This window comes from Saccostrea cucullata, unplaced genomic scaffold (genome assembly GCF_032062105.1).
Source record: "Saccostrea cucullata isolate Sc308-1 unplaced genomic scaffold, CSIRO_AGI_Scuc_v1 ctg5899, whole genome shotgun sequence".
In the NCBI taxonomy this organism is placed as follows: Eukaryota; Metazoa; Mollusca; class Bivalvia; order Ostreida; family Ostreidae; genus Saccostrea; species Saccostrea cuccullata.
Window position 1 is genome coordinate 112,175 of NW_026922157.1, and position 27,896 is coordinate 140,070.

A 27,896-nucleotide genomic window follows, 5' to 3' on the forward strand; every position below is an offset into this window, starting at 1 on the left:
TTTCAATATTGGAATTTATAGACGACCTTAAAACTGCAAGTATAATTGCTAAAATTGTGAGACCCCGACATCACGTGACAAGTCTGAATAAAAAATTAAATGTCCCCAACTTTAAGATTTGAATCACAATAATACATTTTTTTTTACATATCAGTGAAGTCCTAAAAAGAATCGCCCATCGTCGTAAAGTATGTATATTTTATCTTAAAAAAGCGCCGATATTTCCATTTGTAACCTTGACTGTACTGCATAATATGATATCTGTATTGCACTAACAGATTAATCATATGTTTCATTTTTATTTTGAAGAGGTTTTACAAGCGAAAAATAAACCTGAAGAATGAATCAGTGGTTCTTCATTTGTGTAATGTTGACTAGCTCCACTTCCATTAAAATTATCCAATTGTTCACAGCTGAGGACAACGGAAATCTAAGTCATATGGTTCGGAACAATGACAGCTTGTTTGTTGGAGCCACAAACACACTATATCAATTCGACCTTAATCTAGACTTGGAAATCAAGATAATCACTGGACCCCAAAATGACTCAAAGAAATGTGGAATTAACTTAGAGATGTGTTCGTACTTTTCCGAATTGTCACCGATTGACAACCATAATAAAATTTTGTTGCTTCATTCCGATAGGCTTGTGATATGTGGAAGTTTATTCCAAGGGAAATGTGAAATTAGAAATGTGAAGAACATAAGTGAAATTGTTTTCACTGGAAGCACTTCAGTGGCTTCCAATGAAGCAGATGTAAACACCATTGCATTTATTGCTCAAGTTCAGAATAGTGATACACAAAGAATGGAACCAATGATTTATGTGGCAACTGAATTTACAAGGTTTGACAGGTCTAAGGATTTCATAGAATTTAGACGTAGACGATGGCATCCCCCAGTTATCACCCGACTATTCAATTTTTCACTTCGTGGAAAAGTTGCTTATGAATATGAATACAAATATGCGAAACCAGATTTAATATCATATGTTAATGGATTTTCTTCAGGAAATTACAGTTATATTTTATTCAATGAGAAGGATCCAATTGATGGATCTCACAACACTAAAATTGTTCACATGTGTAGGATTGATGACCTATTGAGAACGTTTTTGGAAATACCATTGATTTGCAAATCAAATAGCAAAACATATAAAAGTCTTAAGTCTGCAAAGCTATTCAAACCTGGACTGAGTTTATTGATATCACTGCAGGAACAGTTCCCTGATCTGACGTCAGAAGATGATGTCATTCTCGGACTTTTCAGTCATAGTTTAGACAGCAGTTCAGCTTTATGTATGTTTAGTATACCAAATGTGGAAAAAACAGTTCTAAGCAATGTTAAGACGTGTTTAAATGGAAGCACAGTATATGATGATTATAGAAGAAAATATAGAAATGGATTTCGATGCATAAAAATAGACATGGTAAGGATAAATAAAAAAAAAGAATATTGATACGAGTTGAGATACTATTTGATATAAAAATGAAAAATATTATTTTTTTCAAACCACTGTTTACGTTAAAAATGTTACTACGAGGGTTGATCCAAAATAATGTCACAACTTCGATAAAATTTCTCCTAGTCGACGTAAAATTAACAAATTTCACATGATTGAAGCTATATTTATTTTAAATCTGTCCTGAAAAATTCAAATTAAAATGATTTATACTTTTCAAAATATCGAATTAAACACAAAGTGCTATTATGGTAGTCGCCGCACCTAAATAACGTCATAAAACGGATATGCGCCGTCACAAACTATTAAAAACGCCTTCCCATCGTTTAAAAAAAAAATTGATATACACAAAACATTCACATTTTTTAATTTCTTTAAGAGCAATTGGCACCAATTGTACACTTTATCTATAATTTAACCCTTCATCAAAATTCTTTGAACAATACCATAAGACAAACTTAAAAGTGTCTTATATCACTCAAACTGCCACTAATCTCTTTTACGACAACGTCGACGCCACTGAACGTTTCCACCCGACCTCCTACCTTTCGATATTTTTGTCCCCAAATGATCATTTGTTTACCTATTACCCGCCCAAAATCTCTGAAACCATCTATGAACAAGTCTCGTTAACATTCTTTTCTCTGCGAGTTTGATTTACCATCATAACTGTTTCTACTTGTGATTTCCCGATTTTGAAGGAAAAATACATTACAACTCGTTTCGGTGTTTTTTTTATTCCATTTCAACATTTCCTTTCTGCAATACATCAGATATAAACAATACTGTTTATGATGAAAAAAAAACAATGCTGCCATTTAATTTTTAAGTAAAGATTAGAAAATGTCGTAAATTTTGTCTTTTAAAATATTGGACGATTAGACGATTTTTAGATGCTTTTCTTTATGTGTTTGTCTTTTTTTTCATTCTAACAATATTAACTTAAAAACGTGACGTTTAGTTGTGACGCAGCGACACCCCCTATGTTTAATGTTTTAAACATCTATAAAATGAATCCAATTGAAGATTATTAAATGAAATTTTCAATTTTAATTAGATTAATGTTTATGCATCTTTTGGTGCTTTATATTTGATAATATGACGCCAAATATTAAAGATATGGACACAGTGACATTACTTTTGGATCAACCCTCATATCTATATTCTTTTGTCTTATCTTAATTAAAAAGCATATAAAGATAATTACTGACATTTGTATTGATCGTTTAGTTCTTACACACTTTTTAACAATCCAATGCTTTTTGCACGTGTTTCATAATATATTTTTATAATGTTTGCTTTACACTGTAGGCTTTTTTTACTGATGATGAGTTGGTGTGCTCAAATTACCTTCCTTTGCAAAAAGATTTGAAAACTCCAGAAATTGCTTCCCCAGTCATCGAGTTTCAAGCAGCAGAAAACCATTTTGAAACTTTGGCTATTACTATCACAGGAGACCACACTGTAGCATTTCTTGGAACCTCTAGTGGACATATCAAAAAGGTAGCATATATTGTACATTGAAAAAAACTACAACGATATTGCAATTATACTCATAAAGTTTCATTGCTGTCTTCCTTGAAAGACATTATACTTAGTTTAGGTATTTGATAGACTTTATGCTATTTCTGTTAAAGGTTTCATGCGAAAGTATGGAAAAGTACTTTAATTATAAGACAGTAGGATTCTAGTAGCACTTTTCATTATCCAGATATTCTTATATGATTATATTAATTTTGTAACTAAAATGTTTAATCCCCGTGATATTTTTGAGTAATAAAACCTTATGAAATGAGATGTGATGATAATTAACTAATTCCGAGTTTGGTGAGGGTTGGAGAATTCCTACCGATATAATTTCGACATCCTGATATCATTTTATAATAATTTTGAAGGGATTGGTATTGTACTTCACCCCTTCCTAACATATATTTGATTGAATAATTATAAGGCAACGCTTAACTTTTGTAAAGGAAGGATGTTAATGATTTATTATAGTTTGAAAGAGGAGGTTACAGCCTCGCAACCCTCTCCAATCAGAACCCGCCTCTTTAAATTCGAATACACGAATCTTGCATGGTTATTGATTCTAACACAACGTGTAAAAATTCTTTTTTTCTACTTACAGTTGTAAATTTCCACGTGCAACTTCGAACACTACTAAATTAAATACCCTCTTAGATTCCAAAAAAAAACATCCTTGTTGGTCGTCCCCCTGTCAGTCCCCGACATTTTCCTGTCTCTCCCTGACTTTCTCCTATGATTCTCTGTCGTCGTTCCTACCCACTCTGTCCACTCCCTGTCGTCCCCTGTCGTATTCCATGTCTACACTATCTACTCTATGTCGTCCCCTGACATTCTCTGATCTCCCTTTCCACTCCCTGTTGCCCCCTATCGTTGTCCGTGCCTAGACTGTCTTCCTCTGTCATCCACGGACATTTATGTTGGCTAAGAAAAGGAGGTTTAACTAGATCCCTGTTCCAAATTAAGTGTGAAAATGCTATAGTCTTGAAAACTCTAAAGTATTATTTAATATAAACTTAGTAATATGAATTGTAATAAAACAAAACGGCAAAGACATGCATCGATTGTTAAGAAGAAATAGCATCCCTATTAACTGCATCTTGTGAAACTAGACGGCATACGAATGTACTTTGTAAACCTTTTCTCTATATATTTCATTTTTTTTCATTTAATTATTGATCAGCTTTAAATCATCTTTGAGCGTAATAAATGTTTATGTAAAAGAACTAGAATTAATTTTTTGGGGATTAATTATCAAATATATGCATTGAATATTCATTTTCTAGGGAATTAGATAAAATTACTTAAATGGAAAGAACGACCATATATAAATACATGAATAAAATAAATAAGGAAGTAATAAATAAGAATAAATATATAAATTAAATTATTCATTATACCCGCACTTTCTAAAGAAAGTGTATTGCTGTTACTCATGTCTGTCCTTCCGTCTGTCAACTTTTCTTCTCTAAACTCCTCCTACATTTTACCCAGTAGCCTAATCATCTTTTGGGAGATGGTTGGTGGTGTCAGGTAGATGTGCAGATTTCGAAATTTTCATTTTGGCCGGAGGGGTCAAATTGGGGTCGAAAAATGACGTTTTTTTTAATGCAAAAAGCCTGTCTTACCTGAACTCTTCCTACATTTTAGATAGTAGTCTAATCATCTTTTGGGAGATGGTTGATAGTGTCATGCAGATGTGCAGTAAGATTTTGGAAGCTTGATTTTGCCCTGGGGAATGAATTGAGGGTCGAAAAATGACGTTTTTTATGCAAAAAAGCCCTATGTTCCCTGAACTCCTCCTACATTTTACACAGTAGCCTAATCATCTTTTGGAAGATGGTTTGTGGTGTCATGTAGATGTAAAGTGAAATTCCGGAATTATTATTTTGGCCTGGGGGTGAGGTGTTCAAATTGGGGTCGAAATAAATAACATTTTCATGCAAAAAGCCCCGTGTTGTCTGGAATCCTCCTACATATTACACAGTAGTCTAATCACCTTTAGGTAGATGGTTGAAGGTTTCATGTAGATGTGCAGTAAGGTTTCGGAATTTTGATTTTGTTCCGGGTCAAATGGGGGTTAAAAATGATGTTTTTTATGCAAAAAAGCCCGTCTTTTCTTCACTCCTCATCGTTCACCGTAGCCTAGTGGTAGAGCGTTCGGTTTGTGATCGGGAGGCTTGGGTTCGATTCTCGTTGGCGGTACCGCGTCAAACCTATGACGTAAAGATAGGTAGTGGCTGTTTCTTCGCCAAGCGCTCGGCATTGGAAGTGAAAGTCACGGGTCTTTCTAATATGACCTAAAAACGTAGGTCCTGTGTCACGTTAGGAGCTGGCAAGATAAAGAACCCTCGCTGCTCAATTGCGCTGATTGCCGAGTATAGTTCTAAATTTAAATCCTTTCACCGGCATAGAGTGACGTGTCCATAGAGTGATGTGTCCATATGAACTCCTCTAACATATTACACAGTAGCCCAATTACCTTTAGGGATATGGTTGCATGTTGGTGTCATGTAGATGTGCATTAAGTTTTCGGGATTTTCATTTTGCCCCGGCGGGTCAAGTGGGGGTCGAAAAATTACGTTTTTTTTTATGCAAAAAGCCCCTTCTTCCCTGAATTCTTTCTACATTTTACACAGTAAAAAAAAGGTGGTTAGTGGTGTCATGTAGATGTGTGTAGTAAGGTTTCGGAATTTTGAATTTGTACCGGGGGTCAAATGGAGGTCGAAAAATGATATTTTTTTTATGCAAAAAGCCCGTCTTCCCTGTACTCCTCTTATATTTCATACATTGGCCTAATCATCTTTTGGGAGAGTTCAATCTTTTGAAATTTAGGTAAAACATCAAGGTCTAGGGAAAAATCGATAGTATGTTGGGAAACATCTTCTTTTGGGTAATATACACGTCAAATTGAAAGTCATATCTATTCTCAATCAAAAGTTAAACGGAAATACAACATTTTTGATAAGTAAGTTAACCTTCAAGGTCAAGGTCACAAAGTCAAAAGTCATGATTCATTTGGGAAGGTCTTTTCACAGGTAAAATACATGAATGTATAACATGATAAAATGTCCTTCCTATTCTCTTTCAAGTTAATCAATTTAAAACAATTTATATTTTGTTGAAAGTAGGTCAAACTTCAAGGTCAAGGCCATGGGTATAAAAAGTCATTGTGTATTTAGAATGGTATTGTCACAGGTAAATACTAATACATATGTTTAATGTGAAAGTCCTGTCCCCTCTCATTCAGAATATATGACCATAATGACCAAGGTTTTTATTATGACAGACGGACAGACTGACATACAAATGAGATTTAATGTCCCCAACCTTTTGCAAAAATGGGGGACAATAAATATCCTTGCTGTTCTTGAGAGGAAGATTTATGATGAAAAAAGTCCCCTGAATATGTCTATGTAAATTGGTTGAAATTGGCCCATTGGTCCTAGAGAAAAAGTTGAATTGTGAAAAGTTTGCAGACAAACAGATGGACGATAGACAAATTGTGATTAGGAAACCAAAAACACCAAAAACGTATGATTCACAAGTATTTGGAAAGGGTTACAGTTTCTGAAAAGTGTTTTTTTCCCATGCGGTGCATTTGTTTGAAAAGTTCAAATTGTATGACATGTATCCATGTTGAAAAACCTTTTCATTACAGAAAAAAGTATGATTGAAAATAGTCAAGGTGCTCTGAGTAGCAAAATATCAAAGCTATACTTTTATAGCTAATTCAACCGCATATAGCTTAGTCAATTTTAATATGCACAACCTTTTTAACATTTATAATAATTATTTTTAAAATATTTATACCATCATGTCTGATTCAAGGGAGAATTGGAGATATGACCAGAAGTATAGCTGTTGAATATAAAATATAAACATGTATACTGTGTTTTTTAAGTAATTTGTTTGTTGGGAAAACATCTCTTGGGAATTTTCACTCATAGGGAAAAACCACCACTTTAAAAAAACAAAAACATGATGTGTTTGTGAAACACTGATGCCACTGTATGGCAGCTTTTGCATTGCGAAGGTTGAAGTTTTTCAAATGTAAGTCAATCTCACAAGGTCAAGGTCAAAGATCAAAATTTTTGGTATCAAAAGAAAAGTCTTGTCACAAGGAATACACATGTGAAATAAGAGTGAAATCCCTAATACTTCCTCGCCTGTTCAAAAGTTATATATAAGATTAAAGTGTTTATTTAAAGTGGGTCAAACTCTAGAGTCAAGGTCAAAAATATTTATCTGTTGGAAATTCACAATGAATACACTTGTTAAACATGAAAGCCTCAGACCAACTGTTCAAAACTTAGGGCAAAATTAAAGTTTGGTACTTTTTTTTTTAAAAGTGGGTCAAATTCCAAGGGCAAGAGATCAAGAATTCAAAATCAGAAGTACCCAAATGAAAAGTCTTGTCACAAGGAATTTACTTATGATATGTGGGAGCCATGTGTATAGACCAACTTAGAAGAATCAGACATAATATAAACACGATAAAAAAACAATTAAAATATGGAGAATCAAACGGAAATATTTTTTACTATTTTGGAGTCACAAAATCATTTATGAGACAGGAAGTGGCTAGGGAGATCAGACCCCCCCCCCCTCTGTAATTTCCAAAGTTATTTAAATAGGACCATATACTGAAACAATTAAAAATGACTTTTGACGCACCTCCCCCTTAGAAAACATAAACCCCACCATCATTGTTTTTATTTTGTTTATTTGTTTTTTCTATGCTTCTCAGGAAATTCTTGGCTGGATTTTTTGACGTAGGTGTGAACCCCCTCCCCCCTTCCGAAAAAAAAATCTGGATCTGCGTCTGTAACTAAATGTCACGACGACAACGGAGAGATAACTTCACAATGTGAAATTTGTCCACTGTGGAAGGCGATTATCTTTGACCCTTTTTTGAACTTTAACCTAATCATTTGCATTTCGGTTTATTTTACACTAATCTATACTTAAACTTGTACTTGACGACTGTCATAGGCCCTGTCAACTTCATGAAATATAATCCAATTAAAACACAAGATGATTTCAACTGATGCACAAACCAAACTGCACAATCAGCATGTGCTATTCCATTCGGCAAACCTTGACTGATTCCGTCGCCTTCATCAGATGAAGTACGAATCGGCCAAGGTGTGCCGAGAGTTGTGCTATCTAAAAATGATAAGGGATGACGCCATACCATTTTGATGTAGAAATTTTCAAAAAGGTGTTAACATGCATTAATAGTACAAGAACAAATTTTAATTCATCATAACAAATAATGTTTTAACACAACTTTGCCAGAGAGGCCTATTTCAGAAAATATGTATGTGTGTGAGGGTGTGTGTGTGAGAGAGAGAGAGGGTGTGTGTGAGGGTGTGTGTGTGGGTGGGTGTGTGGGTTGAGGGTGTGTGTGTGTGAGTGTGTGTGTGTGAATAGTTGGGGGTGTTAAAAAATTGATTAATATGTTTGATTTTTAAGGTTGTTTTTTTTTTGGCCTGATCAATGCTAAAAAGAGTTTGCACATTTTGATAAATTCTGCAAAAAACGCTTTGTACTAAAATAAAAAAAAAATATTTGTTATTGAGAAAATAAATTTAAAAAGTTCCAATATTATGAGCAAAACCTTATTTACTTCATTAATTAATTTTTTTTATTTCAGACTGGTACTGAATTAAGTACTGTGGATTCCTCAATATACGCGTGGAATTAGTTATATCGAGAATCACAACACGCGAAATAAAATTACTCGCCCTTATTTTTATGGTGCTGAAATCTATGTTAAATCCCTTTAGTAATTGTTCTTTCGCGAATTATTATTCTCGCGATTTGACGTTAAAGAGTCCATACGCGATTAAAAGTACTCGCGAAAAATAAGGAATTTACAGTATATGAAATGTATATACGAGGCTCAGTGGTCACCTGAGAATGTTATGCTCGATTTGACGAACACATGCGTATGTACTGCGTAAATTATAGAATTATTTTGACCTTTTCCTTGGAAAGCCCAATTTGAAGGATTGTGGATTTAGAGGCAAACACCTTAGTGCGCGTATTTCTGTCTCTTGACAGCATCTAGTTTTATTTAATAATTATATTAATAAAATATATATCCACAAATGAATAAATATAGATAGATAAATAAATAGATCAATAAATGATTAAACAAATAAATAAAAAATAGATAAATAAACAAACAAATAAAATGAATTAATTAATAAATGAATATCAATTTATTAATTTTTGAAATTAAAATACAACAAATAAATCAATAATTCATATCCCCCAAAATTTAATGTTTTTAGTTTTATTTGATATAATCACTTTAATCCTAAAATATGCAACAAAGTATATCAAAAAGACTTTCAATAAATTTACGTCCATGATTGATATCAAAATAAACTTCTCATTGTGCGCACTCTTGATTCATCAATTGCGTTTTTGATACTTTTATTTTGTTTTGTTTTGATTGAAACAGAATCTGTTTTCAAAACCCTAACACGCTTCTAAAACAACTTCAAGTCATTGAAAGTTTACTAGTGTCTCAGGGTACACACTCATGACACATATTGTCTTTTTCATTGACCAATATACCTAGTTTATATTGTGGCAGAGCGACTGTATCCTTTCTGCAGCATTTAGAAATATTTTCTTTTAGTATGAGAACCGATTATTTCAATCAAAACAAAATAAATGTGTCAAAAAATCTTTTGACTGATAAAGATTGTTCATAGTGAATAATGAGGCGATTATTTTGATATCCATCATGGAAGTATTAATAATGAAAAGAGGCTTTAAAATGCTTCAAAAATACTAAAAAAAAAAAACCAAGCACTTTCTCAATCATTTCATGAATTCAACATTTATTCCTCAAACACATTTACAGTCAATGCGTTGAAAAATCCGTAGGTTAACTTAACGAAAGTTCGTACAGAATAAATTACCTATTACAAAAACATATGTTAGAAATTATCAGGTTATTTAATGCTTTTTTTGGCAGGTGGTTCTGAAAACCTCTTGCAAAGCAGAGCTGTATGATTCTCCCATTGTAGTGGACGAGGGTCATACTATAAAGCAGGATATGGTGTTTGATGATTCTCAGATGTATCTTTACGCCATGAGTGACAGAAAAGTAAGAATGGGTTGCTGATTTACTGTAAGTATTACATTAATTATAACTATGGAAAGGGAATTCGGAAATGGAGAACTTTTCCGAAGGAATTTGTATGCTTTGGGAGCCAAAAATATTTTATTTTCAATACTTATGCTTTTTTCTATGGAAGGTGTATCTCTACAATTGAATCCCTCCTCAACAAAATGCATTTTACAATAAAGACATTGTACTTACACCAATAATATTTATTTTTGAAATTATAAAATATTACTGAACAGTAAACTAATTTCAGGTGGCCAAGATTCCAGTTCAGAATTGTTCCAAATTCACAACATGCAGGGTGTGTCTGTTAAGTAATGACCCTTATTGTGGTTGGTGTGTCCTTGGCAACACGTATGTACAAAATATTGGAATAATCTGCTATTTTTGCAAAAAGTTATATTGCATATAGAACTTTTTCTTTTCTTCCCCTTTCAACTTTTGTTTTTGCTCATAGTAAGATTATCTTTAAAAGCGTGAATTGTCTTAATTATTTGTACATGCATGATTATATGCTAAAGATAAACATCTTTTTTCAAATGTATAATTACTATATATTTTCTTGATATCAAAAGTTTCCTTTCTTTCAGGTGTTCATTAAAAATTGAGTGTTACAATCCTACTCCTATTCGATGGTTGTACGCTAACGCTCCAGAGCAAGAAGACAGATGTATCGAAATCCTTAATGCCTCCCCACCAATGTTCCATGTCTCACAAAACATCACCGTAAGAACTGACTTCTATATTGAATCTCAAATTTACTGTTTGCATAAAGTATATATGTGTTTTATTCTGTTTTGTGTTAACGTATCATTAGATAGTTTTTCCCTATAACTGATGTTTTGTAATTGTATGCTTTTTCACTAGTAAGTTAAGTCGCCCAATGGAATCCAGACTCCGCCGGAAGGATCTTATTTTAGACATTAAACGTCCTTTTCATCTGTTTCTCAGTGTTGCTTTTTGAACTGCCGCATAAGAAGTCCATGCTACTTTTAATGTGTTTATGTAGATTTTTATATTATGGTACTGATTATTTTTTATCATCACTTTGTTTTTCAATGATTTGTTTCACCTCATAATGATTTCTTCAAAAAGATTCAACATGGTGCTATGCTTTTATACTGGAAATCATCTTATTTTTTCAATAAGCACATTTTTGTAAAAAGTTGGAAAAAAGAACTTATGAGAGTATTTTCTTTTTCCAAAATTAATAATGTACTCATTGTTACTGGTTTGCTTTTTAAGACATTTTTCAATCCTCTTAAAGAGGGAGTAAGTAAATGCTTAAGAGGAAATTCTCTCTAATTTTTACGACACTTTATAATACTAGTTTGTAATGACCATTTAATGACAGAAACAATTGTCTACATCAAACACGAGAATAATAACTGCAAACACATTTTAATAGATTAAATTTACTAGCTCTATAAATAAGTTTGTTTTACTTTTTTTTAGTTAAATCTAACAATCAAAGATTTGCCTCGAGATGACAATATCTCCTACAACTGTGTGTTTAGCCTTCCTAACGGAGATCAGATATTATCCCCCGCTGTTCAGTGGAGCTTTGGTATTGAGTGTAGAAACCCTAATGTTGAAAATCTAACACTGGACTTTTACAGCAGCCTTGGTAAGAACATAATCTAATATATAACACCATAAATATTAGAAATAAAGAACAAATCACCGTTAATCCACAAAAATGTCAATGAACAGGTCCCAATTCACCATTTCTTTTTTCGAGATTAAACATATTTACATGTTTTGGTGAATTTAATTATATTGTTAGAGAAAACTAAATATTGGTACTTACATGTATTTTAATACAAGTAGAATAATCTGTTAATTTCATTTCGGCAGGACATATCAGCATAAGCCTGGGTGTTTTATCTATTGAGACAGAACAGTTGATTGTGTCAACACCTTATCTTATCTACAACTGCAGTAGTTTCACAAAGTAAATGAAAAAACAGGAATATTTAAAATTTGAAAATGATTATCAAAATCTTAAAAATAGCAAATAATGTTGTTCGTTCAATTTAAGCAAAAGAATAATTAGAGACTTTGACTTTAATTTTTCTCAGTTGTACTAGATGTGTGGACAACGTGTATTGGTGCGTCTGGTGTTTAACTGAAAACAAGTGTCAGTACAAGACAGATCAGTGTTCTGGGGAGAAAGTAAAAAGTCGAAAAGCAAGTATTAATTTTACTAATATACGTTCATCACATGCATACGGAGTTTATATATATATGTATATCAGTTGATTTGATACGCAAGAGCAAGCTCTACGTTTAAACAATTTCTGAAAAGATATAAATTATGACATCCAAATTGATAAAACATGAATATAAGCAGTCTCGTTAAAGTCATCAATTTGTAAGTTATATTGTCGACCTTGTCAGCAAATCGATTCATCATTGAGTCAAATGCTGACTTACATTTTTCATACTAATTGTTACTCCAATTGCTACTCCATAATTTATACACTGAATTGACGACAGATTTTCCGTTAATTCCCGATCATGACGAGGAGCGCACAGCGGTGTGGCCGCTCAGCAGGGGATGCTCACTCCTCCATGGCACTTATCCTACCTCCGATGTTTTGGAAGTCCGTGTTTGCTCTGCTCCTATTTTGTATTGTTTAATGGACTTTTAGTCTTGAATACTGTTCGTTATCTCAATATGTTTCATCTCCAGTAATTGTTTGTCAATGTTTCTTCAGACAATTAAAGTGCTGGCTATATGTAAGTACTGCATTAATTGCGATTAAAAATGAATATTCTTTTCTGGTCAATCCTTGGAAGTGCAAAAGGTCACACTGAAAATTTTTATAAAATTGTCAAACAAGAACATGATTTTTTTACATTGCAAATAAAAGATAAATTTACCTTCTTTCAGGATACTTATCAAAAAACTTACGCAAAATGTATAGAGGGGTAATTTTCACTACAGCTATATTTATTTGTTTCTCTCCTTTCAGTTGTTTCTTCTATAGTATCATTCATCACTTTTCCCCCTTTCATTCACTCTTTTAACAAAAAGATTGCAAGGATCACTGAAACTTAAAGTATATAAGTGGTCTATTGGTTAATCGGTCACCTATAGCTAAAACGCACGCAAAGTTCAATTTTGACACTACTAGTATTTTCCCGATGTTTTGCATTTGTTTATTTCTTCATGTTTCCTAATCTCCTAATTTGACCTTTTTTAAAGATTTAATTTAATTATATGTCTGCTTTGGTTACCGGCAGTAGTATAAGAACCACAACTCCCATTCAAAACAACATTTGCATTTAACCCATTAAAAGCTTGGACAGTTTATCTCTCTTAGTAACCAAGCCTGATCGATGATATTGTAATTTCACTATTTTAAATCCATATACAGCACAACTCTTCCTCTATCCTATTTTATAAATTGAAAAAGCAGATAAACTGATTTTGATTTAAAAATGGCTCGGGGATTTTTGATTTATACAATATGTGTGTATAATTATAAGTAAATACATGTGTATAGACTAAACTCACCTCAATCATTGTAGCAAACACAGTGCATTTGTGTTGTTCCCTCTCACACAACAGTGTTCAAAATTTTCTTCCGTTATAACTAAAAAAATATTTATTATGATGAATGCCATAAGATATAAGATACACGTTTGTTACATTTATTCAATGGTTTTAAGGCTTATGAAAGCAAAGGAGGAAAATCTTTTTGTCCAGCGGTGGATACAATTCAGACAGGTCCATTATTGATAGAACAGGGGCAATATAAAACAATCGTCATACAAGGAAATAATTTCCCAGAACCAGTAAGTTCTTAAAATCATATATTTTTAACATAGAATTTTTTTTTCTTAAGGACGAATGATACAAACAAAAAATGGTTGCCTGGATTGGTATATATTTTTTTACCTAATTTCATTGCACATTATGTAAATAATAAATTTATAGAATATAAAGAAGTTGTAAACCTTCTATGATGTTCAAAATTCTACCCTTCTGAAACCATCCTCATCATTCTATACAAATATTTTCGCTTCGAATTCCATGTTTGTGCAACTTGGAATAAAAAATTAAAAACTACATGGTGAAACTTTTTTTTTTCAGTTTATTTATTTAAACATGAACCAAGTTGTTATTTTCAAAATTTTGGACAAAAGTTTGTTTGTATCATCTGTCCTTAATGATTATTGGACAGTGCTCCAAGTTCAAGGCTAAAAAAAGCAATTACTGTAGATGTATTATATTTAGCGTGTATGATATTTGACGGAAATTGATTTCTAAACACGTATGCCTGATTTGGCGCATTTCTTAATGTTCTTACTTATGAATATATGTGCAAGAAATTTCAGCTTTGAACTCGATTTCGCTGAAAGTTTCTTACCGCGAAAGGCGCCAAAATGAATACACAGCTAAATGTAATACATTTACAGTATATTACAATGGCATCTGTTTCCTTTTCTTTTATAACAAATTTATTTCTAGTTCTACAGAACGTTTTTTCACGAGTACTGTGTGAATAGGAGACTTGCTAAATGCTGATATGTACTTTTTGTATATCCCGGAATGTCTAAATCAGGCCTCCGCGAGAATAGTTTCTCTAATTATAATACATTATAATACATTCCAATACTTAATTGCCTTTAAATATAGACTGTGTATTTTCGTAGGACGAATATAGAGGTCATCTAAAGTTACCAAAAAGGACACTGAAAGTAAAAGGCAGAAGAAAATCAAGTACTCAGTTATTTTTTCACATCGGTAAGGTAGGTTTCATATAGGAAGTGCATTATCAAAAGTGGTGGGTGCTGTATGTTATTTTGGTTTATAATTCAGCTTCGAAAGTGAAAACGTGAAGAACAATAAAAGATGAATAATATTTTAAAAATTAAACAATATGCAACCTTAAAGAAAGCTTAAACATAGGTTAAAAAAAATTCCACTGATGGGCTTAGGTGCTTAGTAGTAATATAAACACTAGATATATACACTAAATATAGGTATAGAGTGTTAATATATACACTAGATATATATTTTTTAAAAAGCAGTAAGTATCAAATTTAAAATGTATTTTATGCAATCCTTCTTTATATATACACTCCTTTTGTCATTTGTCATTTCAGATTAAAGACGTTTTACCCAAAGGCTCATATAAGGCAATCATGAAAGTTCTGTGGACAGAACAAGAATTTAACATTGAAACTAGTCATTTAACAGGTACCTGTACATATTTAGAATTTTTTTTTTAAAAAACCAAAAACAATGATTTTCTAAATGTCGACATTTTTTAATGACGACTAAGGTACATGTTCTTTACTTATTTGTTTTACTCAAACACTGTACTTTTCCATGTAAGTCTCTTTTCAACATAAAATAAAATCCTATGCCGACCGGTCACAACCGCCGTTTGTTCCTTGTCACTATATATCGGGAAATAACGGGAAAATCCGTCGTCAATTCAGTGTAAAAATAATAGACTAACGATCAATATGAAAAATGTAAGCCATCATCTGATCCAACAATAAATTGTATTTGTTGACAAGATCTTTGTATCGACCTTAGAACGTACGAAATGATGACTTTAAACGAGACCCCGTATCCAGGTGATGAGGGAAATACATGTAAGACCACCTTTAATTGCTTCACTATTGTTGAATATGTCTACTGCTTCAGCTCTGCTTTAACGAACATTTCAATACATATTTCAGTGACTTTGTACAGCTGTCCTGATCAAGCCCTAGGAGACTGTACCTTCTGTAAGAATCTGGCGCTCAGTAATCCTGCAATGAACTGTAAATGGTGCAGTGATCAATGTGTCTACCGTCTAAACAACTGTTCAGAATCAATATATCCAGTACCAATTGTAAACAATGTAAGAAATTAAGCTTTTTTTATTCTGATTACAAGAATTAAGAAATTTAAACCCTCGAAAAATATTACAAGCCTTTCTCTTGATCATAAAAGCGTGTCATGTCTTTAGTGCTATATCATATTTTAAAGTCAGGGTCAAGTTGTCATGTTCTTGAGGTGATATGTTTTGGTTATAAAAAGAAATAACGTTAACTGTCTTTGCTTCCATTGAGTTACCATGCAAAATTATTATTTGAACAATATGTGATTTAATAATATGCATTAGACAGATTCATCCAACGGATGGTTCGATTGATGGTGGTACCCACATAACAATCATCGGGACACATATTGGGATGTCAAGAGAACAAATTGATAATATCACTGTGGCTGGTGTTTTATGCTCAGACATTTCTGTATCGGATCGCATGTAAGTTGTACGAATCTGTTTTCGATCGATTCGGTTCTAAAATGCTGTCATTCTTTAAATTTGTACGTTTTAAGAATGTATTGAATTCAATTTGACTTAATGAATGAAAGGTTAAGATATATGCATAACCATTTGTTTAATGATGTAGTGTACATTGTGTTACGGGACCAAGCATTGTTTCTTCTGGACCAATAATTCTAAGTGTCAACGGACAGCTTGGAGTCAGTTCAGCAAAGTTTATTTATAAGGTACATGTAACAATAAAGTATTATATTACATTTCAGTTCACATTTCACTGCATTTTCATACAAACGTTTTATTGCTTCAAAACTGCATAATGCGATAAAGTTAATTACGCTCAGTCTTCGTAAACATATTGGAGAACTAATATCTTTACATAACCCTATATTTTATGTCCTTCGTAAAATAGTTTATATCATTTGATGTTGATAATATTTTGATAGGATCCACAACTATTAGGTCTGTCTCCTGCTGAAGTCTTACAATCTGTGGGAAGATCCATCACCTTAACAGGAAGAAATTTATTAATAGGAAATAGGAACCTTCGAATCGAAATAAAAGATGATTTTTCCAACACTAAACTATGTTCTGTGTATGTTTCTACAAATGATACTTAAAACATATATGAATAAATCATCATATACGTTGTGAATTAAAATTGTTAAAAATACTCTTCATACTTTGACAACTTTTAGGAAAATGAAGGTTTCATCTGACGAGGCAATAAGATGTGTTCCGGAGCCCGGTAACAGAACAGGACCCCATATAATAAAGGTTTTGTTTGATAATACATCAGTTAGGACATTACAGAACATGAGTTTGACTTACCTGTCTGATCCTGTAGTGCAGAGAACAGAACCGTCAGAGTTAAAGAGTATTTACAGGTATATAATTGTGAGTTATCACTACATTTTACTTAGTGTAATGATATACAATGTGAAACTATGCCTAAATTATTTCAGAAGAATTGTGTTAAAAGAGTATAGGTATTTTGTTTTTAGATTTTCTTTGCTTAACCCTCGGTTCATGACTTGAATACTCTATAATGTATACACTATTTTTCATTTGGTAATTGGTCTTGCATATCATATTTACTGAGTAATTGGCCTTCATGTGATATTACATTTAGTAATTTTTCTTTCATGTTATATTACATTTCGTAATTGGTCTTCTGTGTAATAATACTTTTAGTTATGGTCTTTCATGTAATATTACTTTTAGTAATTTGTCTTTCATGTAATATTACATTTAGTAACTGGTCTTACATGTGATACTACATTTAATATTTCCATTTCTAATTTTCTTTCTCTGTGATAACTCTTTGAAAGTTAGCAGAGTTGAATTCTTGATAAATCTACCGGAATGTAAATTAGGCTGATCGATAGGTCAGCAGCTAAGGAGGCCTGATAAGCCTGCAAATCCCGTGTTATTTGTCTCTGTGGCTGACCCTTAAGAGGTCAAATATGCACGTAAATCTCGTGCAGCTGACTTTTAGTTTGACGTCAGTGGTCGAAGACTATAGAAATTGGCATGGGAGTCCTTGTGTAATTAAAATTTATGTCTTCATTTTTAGAAATCTACAATTTTTTTTCACAGTGAAATGAAAATATAAGGATTCACAGTCTAGATAGTATGGCATGCTGGTGACATCAACGATGGTGGGAAACATAGGATAATTGATGCAAAACGGGCTTTGCCCGTTGTGCAAATTATCCCATGTTTCCTACTATAGTGGACAAACCTGCAATTTGGGTAAAATTTACATGACTAAAAATCATAAGAGTAACGATTTGATGTTGAACTTTCATTTTTCTTAGCTACTGTAATGTTGGACTGTTTATGATGGGAGTAGAAATTTTGTGTGGGGGATATCGGCTTTTCTTGCATGGTATAGTTGTTGGTTACATGGATTAACCAGAGTTCGGAGTTTATGATGCCCCAATTAGAGTGTGGGTCAGACACATCGCGCAGCCTAAATTTCTTCATCTTAGGTGAACCAACTGTTCCCAGATTTATCAGCGGCCATTCTTATATCCCTTATATATTTCAAAAATTATTGGTCACTTGTTCTATCTGTATTTTTCCAACATAATACTTGTGAAGATGAGGAAGGCTAACTTCCATTTGTCAATTGACAAAAAGGTGCGGGGTTTATGCTTAACAAGGCAAATTGTGTCATTGCGTATTTGTATTTGGTCTTGTGTGACTAAGTGGGCTAACATTTCCCGCGCCGATTTTAATAATATTGATAGATCAACAAATTTTCCCTCTCAAATCTTTTGTTTAATTTTAAGGGACACAAGGGCACTGATAGGATCTTTACAACTGAGGGTCTGGGCCGGTTAGTAATCTGAAATGCTTAATGGAGGCCAACAAATTCATCATTGTTTGTGTTCTGCGATAAAGCATTTACGGTGGGGAAGCTTCAAATATTTGACTCAACCGAGGTGTTGCTCAACACCCGAGGTGTTGGCCCTCCGAGAGTCCTGCTGTATCAGGCGTGGGAAACGCCACCATTACTGTGGCTGGTTGTGTAGGTGTGGTGGTCCTGGTCGGGTTTCCCCTTTGCCGTGTTATGGTCCGATTAGCATGGTTAGGTCGCCTCCCTCGCCCTCTGCCTGGCAACACAAAGTTCCGATTACGCTCCTTTCTGGAGCGTGTAGTGGCTTTCTCAGGGGCGGTATTTCTAGTCGGTTGAGATGTGAAGATTGATTCTCTTTCTTCGGATATTTTCTGTAATAATTTGTTATGTCGATTTTGTTTTCTGCATTCTCTTACTGTGTGGCGGAAGAAGTAAAATAAACTAATTAACTCGTACCAAGATGGCTTTTTTTATTTTAACCAATTCGTTCCATTGTTATTTCTAACAATATTATAATGTGCTTCCGCAATTAAATGAGATTAATTTGGTACAAAGGCAAATTAATCTGCCTAAAATGCATTATTGGTACTATGATCTGAATTATTTAATTTTTTTTTAAATTCTTTTAAATTTTATTTAAATGTTTTTTAGATGATAATTATTTGGCCGAGGAAAAACGCAATGTTTTTCAAATTGTTATTTTTATTATAGATCTTGCTGAAAATGTAATCTAAAACATTCAAGTAACTATTTATTTAAAAGAATAAAGCTCATGCAAACGTTTGTTTTTAATTACAAGAAGGATATGGAGATAACGAACAGTATTCAGTCTCAAAGTCCATAAAAGAATACAAAATAGGAGCAGAGCAAACACGGACCCCCGAAACATCAGAGGTGGGATCAGGTGCCATGGAGGAGTGAGCATCCCCTGCCGACCGGTCACACCCGCCTTGTGCTCCTTGTCATGATCAGGAAATAACGGAAAAAATTCGTCGTCAATTCAGTATATAAATAATGGACTAACAATTGGTATGAAAAAGGTCAGTCAGCATTTGACTCAGTGATCAATTGTATTTGCTGACAAGGTTATTGTATCGACCATAGAACCTACAAAATGATGACTTTAAACGAAATTTCTGATATTCTTGTTTCACCAACTTGCTTGTCAATAATTGACCTCGTTTTAGAAATTGTTCATACGTACAGCATGCTCTTGCGTATCGAATCAGCTGAGATATATATACTCCGTATGCAGAAGGATATGGAGTTAACGAACAATATTCAATCTCAACGTCCATTAAACAATATACAAAATGTGATGAAGGTAATATTGCTGCATAAGTAAGGGAAGTTGACATTATCATTATATTTTTTTTTCTTTCATTCTCTTGAGTGGAGGGTTAAGCTTTGCAGTTATCGGTAGCGGCTTTGTAGAAGTTATTGATGAGTTGACAGTACACTTTTCTGATCACAAAGGAAAGGTAAGGATATGTTATTACTCGTTGATTTCTTAGAATGACGGAATGATATTAGGATTTTTGGCCAATCTTTTTAAAAAAGCTAATGTGAGCTTCGCTGATCAGGAAAAATTCCTATGTTTGTCTCTCTATAGCTATCTCTCCTTTTTCTTTCGTCAAAATTATTTTTTTCACACTTACTGGACGTGTTTATTGCTTTAAATTTATATTTTTTTTTCTTTGTAGGACAAGAATTTGTGTTTGAGAATAAATATGAATCGTCTCACATGTAAATTCCCCCATTTTCCAAGATGGCTGCCAGATAATAGCTCTAGTATTGAAACACTCCAACTTTCCTTGGACGGTTTTTCAACCACTTTGCAGCCATATGTGCTGTATGTTAACGATCCTATCTTCTTTTCCTTCAATGGATACCGATCTTATAGTTTCGATCCTGCCTCAGAAGGAAACCAAATTACTATCACGGTAAGACCTTTTGAAATATTATCTTTTAATCTTTTAAGAAAATACTTGACAGAGAATACATGCAAATTTCATTTCTGATTATTCGTCAATGTCCTTTTGATTTTGAAAAAAAAAAACAGAATTAAACAGAAACTTAATTATTTATTTTTTATGCATGGTGTGATTTTCTTAAATGTACCAATCTAATGGTTTTAGGTTACAGGTTATGATAAGTTTTGAAAACTTAGACATATAATTGTAGGAAGGATAATTTTTTATGCATGGTGTAATTTTCTTAAATGTACCAATCTAATAGTGCTTTGCCTAAGTTTTGAAAACTTAGACATATAATTATAGGAAGGATAATATATCTGTGATATATAATTATGCAAATCTAAATAAATTTAATTTAAAATCACATTTTATATTTTCTTTAAAATTTTGATTCATGATTCTTTAATGCATTAATTTAAAAAAAAAAATTCCTTGTAATCTTAAAATGAAATGTTAATCTTTATTTCTCCTATTTTCAATATTTAAAATAAATATTGCTTTTCCATCTTCCCCCCCCCCCAAAATTCATGATTTTTATCATTTGATTTCCTTTTTAAAAACAAAGAAAAACAATGAAATATAGTTCAAGAATTTTAGTACTATCAAAATATGCTATTAATAATTTGGTTTTTTCCCTAGGGTGAAAATTTAGATGCTGTTGCAACTAAAGATGATTATTATATTCGAGTTGGGTCAGGGGCATGCATACTAACAGATCTGCAGAGTTCTAGTCTCACGTGTACACCTCCCTATATAGAGCCAGCACCGCTATCAACTGAGGAGAAATTGTTTATAAGAGTAGGTTGCTAGATACTGAAATCTGTATCACCTAACTGTTGTTTTAGAATGTCCACACTCACATAACTTAATTCATAAATCCTTAAAGCTGGACAGCAGGATTCGTAAAAGGAATATGTCCGCCATATTAGATCGGACTCTAACTATATCGGGGGAAACCTTAATAAAGCGGCTGACTTGGTAAATGTTCATTGTAACTGGTCCTCAATTGTGTAGACGAATGTATGCTATTTAGCACTTGATAGCAACAAAAAATAATTCTATGTTTTTTTATGCAGGAAAAAGTAAGATATATAAGAAACTCACAATAGTTGCACTTACAGGTCAGCTCTGTTTACAAACACACACAAGTAGAATTAACTGCAATAAAATTTAGCAAAAGGTTAGCATTTAGATGCAACGAATGCAAAGAGTATACGCTTGTGCTTATAAATCGCAGATAGAAATATCGAAAATGGTTTATGACTACATATATTAAGCACTTTGTAGTAGTGTAAAATCGTGACTTTGTTTGAACTTTCTAAATCATCCATGCTAAAGCGTCTGTATATGTAATTCTAATTAGATTCAGATGCCCCATTGTTTCTCTTTTGTACTGTATCATTAGGTTGAAGTAGGATTCCTCTCCATAGTTGTTGGTGATTTGATTTATCCGTCGTCCACATGGTACATTATTATAACTGTAAGCATCACTGTTGTGTTTGTCGGTGTTGTAACAATTGCCGTTCTTAGATGGAGGAAACTTAAGTCCAGGAAGACAAAAGAAGCTCAAAATTATGTTCAAAATGCGCAAGGTACTGGTATATGATTTAATGTTTAGGCATGCGAATTTTTGTCTACAAATGTTATTGATTACAGAATTGGTAGTTTCGAATCTATTGTTCACACCAGTGCGCTGTGTTTTTAGCATATGTTTTTGAGTCATGTAGTAAATCTTTAGTCCTTACGGCATGGTTCCAAGACAAAATTAACATCGCAAATTTTCATAAAGAATGAGTTTTCAATAAAATACATATTATAATGATACAATTATGACCCACTTATGGCCATACACTATAGTTTCAGGATACGAAATGCTGGGAATAAATCGAGATAAAACTGATAAACATGGAATTGATGAAAGTATAGTGGACCTCCTGAAAAGTAAAGGTTTGCTTATCTCTCCCGATGACATCAAAATCGGAGATTGTGTTGGAAAAGGTACATATGAAGGAAATAGTAAAAGCAAGTATTAATTTTTCGTTTTTTTAAGAAAAAAATATATATTCTGATTTTTTTTATTATTCTTGTATTATTTAGGGAACTTTGGGATCGTCTATGATGGAACATGGACCAAAACAGTGGAAAATAATGAAGTTAAAGTGGCAATCAAGTCCTTACACCGTATGTAAGACTCCCACTTTTCCTTCGTACATACTTTTCTTTTTTATCAAGCTATTATTTCCCTTGGATATCCTCCCTTTATGTTATGATAATTGTACTTCAATAATTTTAGGTATTCCTAATATTTCCTTCTTCACTAAACTCATGCCACATAATGTACTACTCTCTTATCTTCATTTACTTAGATATTTAATAAAACTGTCATTTAAATTTTCATTCCTGTCAATCGTATGCCTCGACGAGTAATGTATACAGGGGAGTTTTCATCCGTAGGAAGTAGACACAATGCAAACGGGACAATTCAATGAATACAGCAATATCTCTTGAAAAACAAATTTGTCTTGACAATTTTACAACGGGATATTTTTTTTGAAATTGTGAAAAGGCAATCATTAAACGGATTAGTATAACCATGTTAACATTATATCTTCTCCAGGTTACAGGTACCTGAGTAAACTCAGGTGGCCTATTGCTATCCGTTTTCGTCCGTCGTCGTGCGTCGTCCGTTAACAATTAAACATTTTTAACTTCTTCTCTGCCACCACACAACCAATTTCAACCAAATTTAAAACAAAGCATCTTTGGGTAAAGGGAAAAAAATAGAATTGGTCCCTGCCCCTCTGGGGCCTGAGGGATGGGACAAAAATCACTAAAATTATTGAAATTTTTTTTTTTAAATTCTTCTTTACTCCTGGACATCAAGCAGTCAAACTGTTTGCATAATTGTAATTAGCATTGAGTCCTCTACCAAAATTGTGAAATTTATGGCCCCAGGGTCAGGGGTTCTCGTTTTAGGGCGGGGCTTAATATATTATAAAGTGAAAATGCATAATTTCTTTTCAAATCTTCTCTGCTCCAGGGCATTAAGTAAACTTACCAAGTACATAGTTATGTTGAATAAGGCTGCATCTACCAAAATTGTGAAATTCATGGCCCCTGGGTCAAGGGTTCTAGTGCTATTGATTATATAGTGATATTGCATAAATTCTTTGAAAATCTTTTTCTCTGCTCCTGGGTGTTAGATAAACTAATTAAGTACATAGTTATGTTGTATAAGGCTGCCACTTCAAAATTTGTGAATTTCATGGCCCCAGGGTAAGGGGTTCTTGTTTTAGAGCTGAGGTCTATTGGGTATATAGTGAAAATACATTAATTCTTTACAAATCTTCTATACTACTGAGCATGAAATAAACTAACCAAGTACATACTTATGTTGTCATATTTGTGTTGTATTTTTTTTTTATCCTGTGCTTCTGATACTTACATTTGTATTCGCAATCCTTCATTTTTTAGATAAACACCCTAGTTCTCCCTTTTTTTGTCATCCTTCTTCAAATGTTTGTTTATACTACAACTACTACTATAGGTCCTTTACATCGCGTTCAATGAATATTTCCTCTTTCAACATATATACTATTCCTTCTACTTAGATAAGGAATCACAAGATATAGACGTCAATGAGTTTGTAAATGAAGCTTTACAAATGGCTGATTTCCACCATCCAAATGTGATGACGTTAATTGGAATTTGCCTTTCAAGTGAAATGCCACTAGTGATTTTGCCATTTATGGGTCATGGAGATATGTTAACATATATCAGAGATAAAAACAATGTAAGATGTTTCATATTTGTAGAGCATTATAAAGTTTGTATGAACATTTACATTATGTAACCAAATCATACAAAACAAATTGTATCGGAATAAAAATTAAAACATAAGCAAAATCTACCAACTGAACGCGAATCCGATGGAGAACGAAGCGTATTGTAAATCTGATGCATATGGTTCTTTTTTACCAGGTGATGACACTTTTGAACATTTTACAATTTGGCGCTGATATTGCCAGGGGTATGGAATACCTGACTTTACAAAGAGTAGTGCATCGTGACTTAGCTGCAAGAAATTGCATGTGAGTTGTACATGTACTTGAAAATGTTAGAAGTGGTCTCATTTTTGTAACCATTGAGTTTAATTGCATCAATCTTATTGACTTTTTTGAAGGCTTGGTGATGACAAAACTGTAGTAGTAGCAGACTTTGGGCTGTCACGTGATATTTATGAGAAAAATTACTACTGTATAAGTAATAAGAACTGTAAGTTGCCGGTGAAATGGATGGCTCCTGAAAGTCTCGAGAAAGGACTCTTCACATCCCAGTCAGACGTGGTAATACATGTAATTTACTAGTATTCTCGTACTTTATATTTCAAATTAGCCTGTCAGGTTTTACTTTCCTTCACTATCTATATTAAATAATATTTTCATTCAGTGGGCTTTTGGTGTGGTGCTTTGGGAACTGGTAACAAGGGGAAATAAGCCATACCCGGAAGTAGACGGATGGGACATGCTCAGATTTTTAAAAATGAACAGGAAGTTGCCACAGCCTCAGTATTGTCCAGATGTGTTGTAAGCATTCATTAAAAATACAATCATAAACGAAGCCGACTGTGTTAACTCACAAAATATGATTGTTTTTTCATAATCACTTCCCATAATTGGTGTTTTATGAAAAAAAACTATATTTTAGATATTTTTTCTTTATCACTTAATGGTTTGATGATCCATGTCGTTATTTACAATTGTTGAGGAAAGATAATCCAAAGTGGATGCCTTGATTGCAATTGCATCATCTCGGGTCTTTCCCTCAGGGGTCGGAAAGGCAAACTCGAATGTTATTTTATACATTTCCTATTGATTCAAATTAAGAATATACGGAGTTAGAAGTCCCTTCTATAATACATTTTAAGATATATATTAACATTCTATGTTAAACACCATACTCCACAGATAAGAGGTATTCAAACATTTATTTTATAGGTTGTGAAAAGCGTCTGCGTAAAACATTCGAAAGTTGTTTTTCCGCTTGTGGGAAAGGCCCAAGAAGTTGCGATTGGCATTGATTTATATATTTTTCTACCTTGATTTTGCTTTTGCTAAATATATTGCATTACAAAACTGGTAGAAGAATTTTTCAGTTTCCATGATGTTCAAAATTCTTCTTTTAGTTCTTTTGCAGTGTGTCTCTAAAATTTTTATCACTTGTTTTCCAATGGATACATTATTTCATGCTATGTCTCTTTTATGATTAAGTCTTATCAGCACGGTTAAACTTTTCATTTTACCTGTATACTCATGTAAACATTTTATGATTTCGGAAGCATTGTTTGTTTAGAACCATCTGTCCTCAAGCTAGAGTGTTTTTTTTTTAAAAAAGAGAATGGAAATCTGTTTACTACCGAAGAAGGTTTTATATAAACATTCAGTTTTTAAACTGTGTTGAATATTTAGAAAAAAATATAAAAGGACTTGTTTCATTTTATAGGATTAATTTAAATGTCGGTACAATAAGTTTTGTCTGTGTTTCAGATACTCTGTTATGTCAAGATGTTGGGATCTAGACCCCGACAGAAGACCAACATTTTCCGACCTCGTCAGTGAACTGACCAGATTAACAACTCCATCCTCCGATGATAATTATCTGGAACCTACCTTTACTTATGAGCGACTTCAGAATACCTATGTAAATGTTGAACTAGGGATAGACTACCTCGATCTGCACTGAAAAATTTAATTTACTATTGTTAAGAACAATGTCATTGATCTTTTAACCTTCTTGAATCAGGGAAAAAAGTAAAGTGTTGTTATTTAAATGCTTTCATTTTGTCATTACAATGTAACCATAACATGTACACGTTATGTTACCCATTTTTTTTTATGTTTTTCACTTTTTATTATTTTTGCAATGTTTAAAGAAAAAAGAAAACATTTTCTTTTAATATTCAACTAGGAATCAATAAAGAATTGGGGACCTTCAAAAAGAAGGAATTTACATTCAATTTCTAATTATTCATTAAAAATATTGCAAACACATGCAAGTATACTCAAACTCAAATTAATCATTTGCGTTTGTGGACGTGTTCCGCTTTGTAATTATTTAGCTGCGGTTAACATATGAACAAAAATGTATGTTTTCTTTACTTTGCAATAAAATGTATTATATTAGAATGATATAAAAATATACGAAGAAGGTACGTATTGTAGCTTTTAAATTATTTTAAAATCATAATCACAATTATCACAAATAAAAACACATCCCTATTCTAGAGGTACTGTGAACACTGAGCTCACGAAAAAACAACCCGCCTCCAATATGATTATAATGGCATGGTCTCAATGGCTTGCTCAAGGAGACCCAAAACAAGTGTCATCATGTAAAATAGAATTTCTGAAACTATCATCAAAGTATATCCGTCAGTATAGGAAAAGCTGTAGATAAGAGACGTGTATCCTCCAATATCATAGAAAGAAGGGCATTGTCCATGTTTTGCTATAAGAAACCTGAAATACTGAAAGGAGGGGTTCATTCTACCTATTCCCACTTTTTTTGAAAATCATGTAGAAAAAGGTAAGATTTTATGTGGGAATAGGTAGAATTTTGTGTAAACAAATAATTAACTAAAATTAATTATATTAGGTATTAAGTTGCTTTTTCTTGTAATATCCTTTTTTTCTTTCAAAAATCCTAAATAAATTATATTTTGTCATATAGATGTACTCATTATTTTCTGTCTTAAAATATACAAAATACAGGTAAATCTAAATATCTATTCTTATTTGCAAGTGGGAATAGGTGGAATTGAGATTTTTAAAAAGTGGGAATAGCTAGAAGACACAATAGGAGGTGCAGAATTGCAAAATGTACATGTAACACGTAATATGTGCAAGTCTCATTAAATACCATTGATTTGAAGAAAATGAAGTGCAGGGGGATAGGGTACTCAATAGCGTAACAGTCAGAGAGACAGATGGACATACAGCTAGGCGGACGGAAATCCTGATCACTATATACTCTCCAACTTTACAAGCGGGATGGGGTTATAATATCTAAATTATTCTTCAATCTAAACTGTCTTTTCGTTATGAAAAAAATTCTTCAGTTCGCTAAA

The 27,896-nt window shown here is 32.8% G+C and overlaps 1 protein-coding gene across 1 annotated transcript; it reads left to right on the top strand.

Annotated features, from left to right (window-relative positions):
• Nucleotides 1-309: 309 nt before the first annotated feature.
• LOC134261302 (plexin-B1-like) lies at nucleotides 310-26,592 on the top strand. The gene is made up of 27 exons (XM_062743744.1): nucleotides 310-1,429; nucleotides 2,774-2,965; nucleotides 9,984-10,115; nucleotides 10,390-10,490; nucleotides 10,727-10,862; nucleotides 11,592-11,763; nucleotides 11,994-12,090; nucleotides 12,218-12,330; nucleotides 13,780-13,940; nucleotides 14,802-14,897; nucleotides 15,255-15,348; nucleotides 15,840-16,003; nucleotides 16,272-16,411; nucleotides 16,560-16,659; nucleotides 16,876-17,024; nucleotides 17,128-17,316; nucleotides 20,188-20,275; nucleotides 20,498-20,737; nucleotides 21,410-21,568; nucleotides 22,176-22,362; nucleotides 22,628-22,768; nucleotides 22,868-22,951; nucleotides 24,382-24,563; nucleotides 24,752-24,861; nucleotides 24,954-25,116; nucleotides 25,220-25,356; nucleotides 26,317-26,592. The coding sequence occupies exons 1-27, from the start codon at nucleotides 341-343 to the stop codon at nucleotides 26,510-26,512; spliced, it is 4,812 nt and encodes a 1,603-aa protein (XP_062599728.1). The 5' UTR covers nucleotides 310-340; the 3' UTR covers nucleotides 26,513-26,592.
• Nucleotides 26,593-27,896: the final 1,304 nt, after the last annotated feature.

Excerpts from the sequence above, each read along its gene's own strand:
- LOC134261302 (XM_062743744.1), top strand. The coding sequence starts at position 341 with ATGAATCAGTGGTTCTTCATTTGTGTAATGTTGACTAGCTCCACTTCC. Across the intron at positions 13,941-14,801 it reads GAAATAATTTCCCAGAACCA|GACGAATATAGAGGTCATCT; the intron begins GTAAGTTCTTAA and ends GTATTTTCGTAG. Across the intron at positions 24,862-24,953 it reads TTAGCTGCAAGAAATTGCAT|GCTTGGTGATGACAAAACTG; the intron begins GTGAGTTGTACA and ends ACTTTTTTGAAG.